The following is a 6,584-nucleotide window of genomic DNA, read 5'->3' as shown; positions in this document are numbered from 1 at the left end:
TTGCGCGTGAACTATACCATGTCCAATGCCTCCTCGTTATTGTTTCGAAAGTAATTGTTGTTATTACATGACCCAAAAAAATTCTATTTTGTGCCACATTAGTAGATGCACGGACATCACAATAGGCATGCTAACTAGATAAACATTTGAACCTAGCTATTATGAAGGAAAATTTGTATTGACAACAGTTTTAGATAGTAGGAGGCGCTTAGGCTGCTCTGCCTCTGCTAGCTTATTTCTGGCTTCTTCCATCTCTTCTTTGGCTTGGGTGAAGAGAGCATCTAATTGATCTTTCGCTTGTTCAGGAACTCAGCTACATTCTCAAGGGCTGCTACACGCTTTCTTTCAGCCTTTACTAGAGCCACGAGGACACGACCAATTGACGACTCCACCTAGCTTGTGTGTAATCCAGCATCATCTGGGAATTTGCACCTTGTGTCCAATCCAGTATCATTAGGGAATGGGCACCTTGTGTTTAATCCAGCCTCATTTTGGAAACATGATCTCAAGGTTGACCATACTTCCCTCCTCACAGGAACTGCATCCTGACATGAAGTTACTTCTTTTTTAGATCAATACTCAGAGCAACCAGATCCATTTAGTAGAAGCCAGATAAACAGGACACGAAGAAGTGAATTTAAAAGGAAAAATATAAAAATAGACTCCAAGGTGAGAACAACCACTTCCTACATCAAGCTAAAAATGAAATCATACGGACGATTAAGACTCTTCTTATTACACATCGAAGAACACGAGGCTAAGAGAAACAGAAACTACAACATATACATATCAAAGAAAACGAGGCTAAACAAAAGTAATTGAAAGGGTGTTACTTACCAGAGCTCTATTTACAGGTTCGGTGCAACTCCTATTTAACTTGCCACGCTTCTTGAAGATGTCCCCAATATCCCGTGTTTGGTCTTCATTGTTCCTCTACCTGTTCGCACTCATGGTTTTAAAATCTCAACATGGCAAGAAAAATATAGTAATACTCACACATCTTGTGGGCAACATTAAAGCACTCATTTGCCATGCAAGAGATAAGGATGAACGAGGGGAGGCCTTATTTGCAAATATGGAGAGGGGTGTGGGTATCTTTTTGCAAAATTGCCATAGTTTCCTTCCTGTCGGTCAGATATAAATAGGACGGCCATATTGCAGGTTGGTAGGCACACAATCATCACCAACTCTATTTTTTTATAAGAGTAGAGAAGTAGAGATAAATATAAATATAAAATAAATATAAGAGTAGACAAGAGAGTAGAGATAGCAGGGACGTCCAGAAAGGATCGCGCGTGCGCGGGAAAAAACGGTCTGGCGCGCGCTAGTTTTAGCACGCGCCGTCCGGCGCGCTTTATAAAATCCAACGCCCTCCCACCGCTCTGTGCCTTGCCACCGCTCTCTCCCCGCTCTATGCCTCGCCACCGCTCTCTCCCCGCTCTTTCTCGCCTCGCCGCCGCCGTTGCGCCACCATGCCGCCGCGTCGCCGGGAAACTTGGGGATACCGCGGCGTTCGCGGGTGCCCATCCGGCGGCTTCTCCTCCGAGATCCAGTTCTGCGGGATGTGCCTCAGCCTCGTCACTTTTGACACCGCCCACAAGGCCGCCCGCGCGTACGACGCGACGGCGTGGTGCCTCCGGTGGCCTCATAGAACATTGAACTTCCCCAACGTGCCGACGCGGGAGCGGGCGCAGGAGCTCGCGCCTCCGCCACGACTTATCACCGACGAGGATCGTCGCGACAACCGGAGGCAGGAGCACCGTCTCGGCATCGTCGATATGGAAGAGGAAGCCATGGCGCTGTGGCGCCAACACTTCCCGTAGGACATCATCAACGAGCGCGAGTTCTACGTGCAAAGGAGGGCGGAGAGGGAGAAGAGGAGGGCGGAGCGAGCCACCCATCACGAGGACAAGCGTACGCAGAAAGCGGCCGCTCATTTCAATATGAAGATAGGAGCACCGTCACCCTGGGACTCCGACGACAATCGGTATCTTGACGCCTACATTGAGATGTTGGAGGAGGACATCACCGAGGAGGAGTCAGGCAGTGAGGAGTAGTTGAAATATCTATTTTATTTGCACCTTGTGTCCAATCCAGTATCATTAGGGAATGGGCACCTTGTGTTTAATCCAGCCTCATTTTGGAAACATGATCTCAAGGTTGACCATACTTCCCTCCTCACAGGAACTGCATCCTGACATGAAGTTACTTCTTTTTTAGATCAATACTCAGAGCAACCAGATCCATTTAGTAGAAGCCAGATAAACAGGACACGAAGAAGTGAATTTAAAAGGAAAAATATAAAAATAGACTCCAAGGTGAGAACAACCACTTCCTACATCAAGCTAAAAATGAAATCATACGGACGATTAAGACTCTTCTTATTACACATCGAAGAACACGAGGCTAAGAGAAACAGAAACTACAACATATACATATCAAAGAAAACGAGGCTAAACAAAAGTAATTGAAAGGGTGTTACTTACCAGAGCTCTATTTACAGGTTCGGTGCAGCTCCTATTTAACTTGCCACGCTTCTTGAAGATGTCCCCAATATCCCGTGTTTGGTCTTCATTGTTCCTCTACCTGTTCGCACTCATGGTTTTAAAATCTCAACATGGCAAGAAAAATATAGTAATACTCACACATCTTGTGGGCAACATTAAAGCACTCATTTGCCATGCAAGAGATAAGGATGAACGAGGGGAGGCCTTATTTGCAAATATGGAGAGGGGTGTGGGTATCTTTTTGCAAAATTGCCATAGTTTCCTTCCTGTCGGTCAGATATAAATAGGACGGCCATATTGCAGGTTGGTAGGCACACAATCATCACCAACTCTATTTTTTTATAAGAGTAGAGAAGTAGAGATAAATATAAATATAAAATAAATATAAGAGTAGACAAGAGAGTAGAGATAGCAGGGACGTCCAGAAAGGATCGCGCGTGCGCGGGAAAAAACGGTCTGGCGCGCGCTAGTTTTAGCACGCGCCGTCCGGCGCGCTTTATAAAATCCAACGCCCTCCCACCGCTCTGTGCCTTGCCACCGCTCTCTCCCCGCTCTATGCCTCGCCACCGCTCTCTCCCCGCTCTTTCTCGCCTCGCCGCCGCCGTTGCGCCACCATGCCGCCGCGTCGCCGGGAAACTTGGGGATACCGCGGCGTTCGCGGGTGCCCATCCGGCGGCTTCTCCTCCGAGATCCAGTTCTGCGGGATGTGCCTCAGCCTCGTCACTTTTGACACCGCCCACAAGGCCGCCCGCGCGTACGACGCGACGGCGTGGTGCCTCCGGTGGCCTCATAGAACATTGAACTTCCCCAACGTGCCGACGCGGGAGCGGGCGCAGGAGCTCGCGCCTCCGCCACGACTTATCACCGACGAGGATCGTCGCGACAACCGGAGGCAGGAGCACCGTCTCGGCATCGTCGATATGGAAGAGGAAGCCATGGCGCTGTGGCGCCAACACTTCCCGTAGGACATCATCAACGAGCGCGAGTTCTACGTGCAAAGGAGGGCGGAGAGGGAGAAGAGGAGGGCGGAGCGAGCCACCCATCACGAGGACAAGCGTACGCAGAAAGCGGCCGCTCATTTCAATATGAAGATAGGAGCACCGTCACCCTGGGACTCCGACGACAATCGGTATCTTGACGCCTACATTGAGATGTTGGAGGAGGACATCACCGAGGAGGAGTCAGGCAGTGAGGAGTAGTTGAAATATCTATTTTTTATCTATATATGCTATATCTATGCTGAGAACTATCTATGTCTCTACTCTCTATCTCTACTTCTCTATCTCTACTCTCTACTCTTATAAAAAATAGAGTTGGTGATGATGGTGTACCTGCCATCCTGCAATATAGGCCGTCTGATTTATATCTGGCTGATAGGAAGGAAACTATGGCAATGTTGCAAAAAGATACCCACACCCCTCTCCATATTTGAAAATAAGGCCTTCCCTCTTTCATCCTTTTCTCCCACAAGATAAACTACTCATACAAATGCATCTTGATGTTTCGTGCAACGCATGGGCATCTTGCTAGTTCTAACAAACTTTCCATCATTTGCCACCCTACTGGTTGCAGATGAAGAACCTACCCAAGCATAGCACGATACAGGTGCAATGGAGGCTATAACCAATTACTTTTATGGGAACAATAGCAACTAGGAAATTTGAAGGGTAGTTATGAACAAAATTGGAACTGCACATGTACTGCTAAGAGATTCAATACACACATTACCAATCGAGGAGGAGTACGATGGTCGCGGTGGCCTCTGTGCATCATGGTCAGCAACGGGAGTCAGTTCATTGTCCACGACGGTGGTGCTTCTTCTCTTGGCGTCGGCTTTTGGGAAGCAGATCCGAGACCATGGAAGACGGTGCCGGGGAAGAGGCTTTGTGTACGACGACGACGGTCGACCAGCTCCAGTGTGGCGTACGACGTCGTCGATGAGGCAGATGTGCTGCGGTGGACGAGTGCGCCGATGTAGAAGGGGAGGAGTGTCGGTGTCAAAACCAGCAGATCTCGGGTAGGGGGTCCCGAACTGTGCATCTATGGTCGATGGTAATAGGAGACAGGGGACGCGATGTTTACCCAGGTTCGGGCCCTCTCTATGGAGGTAATACCCTACGTCCTGCTTGATTGATATTGATGAATATGAGTATTACAAGAGTTGATCTACCTCGAGATCGTAATGGCTAAACCCTAGAGGTCTAGCTTGTATGGCTGTGGTAATGAATATCTCCCCACTCCGGACTAAGTCCTCCGGTTTATATAGACACCGGGAGGATCTAGGGTTACAAGGTCGGTTACAAAGAAAGGAATCTACATGTCCGGTCGCCAAGCTTGCCTTCCACGCCAAGGAGAGTCCCATCCGGACACGGGTGCAGTCTTCGGTCTTCGTATCTTCACAGCCCATTAGTCCGACCCATGGCTAACAGGCCGGACGCCCGAGGACACCTTAGTCCAGGACTCCCTCAAGGAGCACGAAGGCTACGGTGCCGTGGAGAAGTCTATTTTGCGGTAGGGATAGAAAATGGGGAGTATTCAGGTGTACTACTCTGGGTGCCGGGGTGGGGTTGGCTGGGTAGGGTGAACTTGAAGTTACCAAAATAAACCCCTACCAAGAGTCATTAGTAGGCCTGTTCTGAAGGGTATGATGGTAACTTCACACTACTCGAACCAGGGTCGCGGGAGATTTTCCCGCCGACCTCAAAATTTTGTGACACTGAATTCCCCGTGTGGCGTGTTGGGTGATTGGGCTAAGCAACTAGCGAGTAGTAACTACTAGTACTCCCTCTATTTTTATTAACTCTGTATATTGGGTTTGACGGAAGTCAAACTTCCTAATGGTTGACCAAGTTTATAGAAAAATATAAACATTTACCATAACAAATACGTATGATGTGGAAGTACATTCAATAATGAATCTAATGGTATTTATTTGTTATTGTATATGTTAATATTTTTTTGTTATAAACTTTGTGAGAGTTTACAAAACTTGACTTTGACCAATGCTAATATGTCGACTTAAATAAAAATGGAGGGAGTACACATTTGTTTTCTTAGTTTGTAGTGAATTAATCATTTGTTGTAATCGTGAAATAAATATATTAGGCTACTGACTTCGAATGTAATGGTTTATGCAATTCAATAGTTAGAATCTTTGTTGAAGTCCAAGATATATACTAGGTCTATAATACTTCACAATATGCTCAAACTCACATAATCCCAGTCAAATGAAAATCTAAATGCATTTCATAGTTATTACTTTGAAGGATGCAACAAAACCAACCATAACTCTACATGATCCATTATAAAAGCCACATTTTGAACACATCCCAATGTGTGAATGAAACATGTAGAGAGAGCTTGCAAAGATGGAGTAGATAGGTGTAACATCCCAAAATTCTAAGTTTTGGAATGTTATATTAAATAAATATTTATGATTGTTTGTTTGATTGTTGAATGATTGGTTGTGTGAAATTGAGTGAAATTTGAATCTTTTTGAAAGTTGAATGAGAGGGAATGAAATGAATTTCCTAGACTTTCACTTTGCATTTTGATATAAATGGATTCAAATTCAATTCAAAAACAAAACCCTAGAGTGAAGATGACATGACTTCTTCCATTTGAAATGAAAAGGGTTTTTGATAAAGATTTGATGTCCATCTCAAAATATTTCAAATTCAGAAACTTTATGCAACTCAATGATTTTCAGGAGAGAAGATAAAATTATTTCTTCAAATTATATGAAATATGAGTTGGAAGTTTAAAATAATAAAATTGGAAGTGGTTTGAAATTCAAATTCAAAACCACTAATCAGTTATTTTGGTTTTTATTCAAATTATTTTCTTCAAAAATAAGATATATGGAAATTAGGGTAAAATGATTCCTGACAGTAGAAAACTAGAGAAAAATTAATTTGAAATCATTTTGGTATTTTAAAATGAATTTCATTGGGTTATAATGCAAAAGCAGCACTGTTTGACTTTTGTGAATTGTTGTGGATTTTATTTTCCTCACACAATATGTTCATGTTTTAGGATTATTGTTCTTGAACGTTTTGATATATAATATGCCTATGT

The 6,584-nt window shown here is 44.8% G+C and overlaps 2 protein-coding genes across 2 annotated transcripts; both read left to right on the top strand.

Annotated features, from left to right (window-relative positions):
* Positions 1–1,472: 1,472 nt before the first annotated feature.
* Positions 1,473–1,823, top strand: LOC147979287 (ethylene-responsive transcription factor 3-like). Its single transcript, XM_087515134.1, has one exon. It carries the CDS (start codon positions 1,473–1,475, stop codon positions 1,821–1,823), a length of 351 nt encoding a protein of 116 aa, XP_087371260.1.
* A 1,298-nt stretch (positions 1,824–3,121) lies between these two features.
* LOC147979286 (ethylene-responsive transcription factor 3-like) lies at positions 3,122–3,472 on the top strand. The gene has a single exon (XM_087515133.1). The coding sequence runs from the start codon at positions 3,122–3,124 to the stop codon at positions 3,470–3,472; it is 351 nt and encodes a 116-aa protein (XP_087371259.1).
* Positions 3,473–6,584: the final 3,112 nt, after the last annotated feature.

The sequence above is a fragment of the Triticum urartu genome, chromosome 3A, assembly GCF_056163025.1.
Source record: "Triticum urartu cultivar PI428250 chromosome 3A, HENAU_Tu73, whole genome shotgun sequence".
NCBI lineage: Eukaryota > Viridiplantae > Streptophyta > Magnoliopsida > Poales > Poaceae > Triticum > Triticum urartu.
The sequence above is the reverse complement of the archived record's forward strand: the minus strand, read 5'-3'. Positions and strand labels throughout refer to the sequence as shown.

Coding starts and splice junctions, on each gene's coding strand:
- LOC147979287 (XM_087515134.1), top strand. CDS start 1,473: ATGCCGCCGCGTCGCCGGGAAACTTGGGGATACCGCGGCGTTCGCGGG.
- LOC147979286 (XM_087515133.1), top strand. CDS start 3,122: ATGCCGCCGCGTCGCCGGGAAACTTGGGGATACCGCGGCGTTCGCGGG.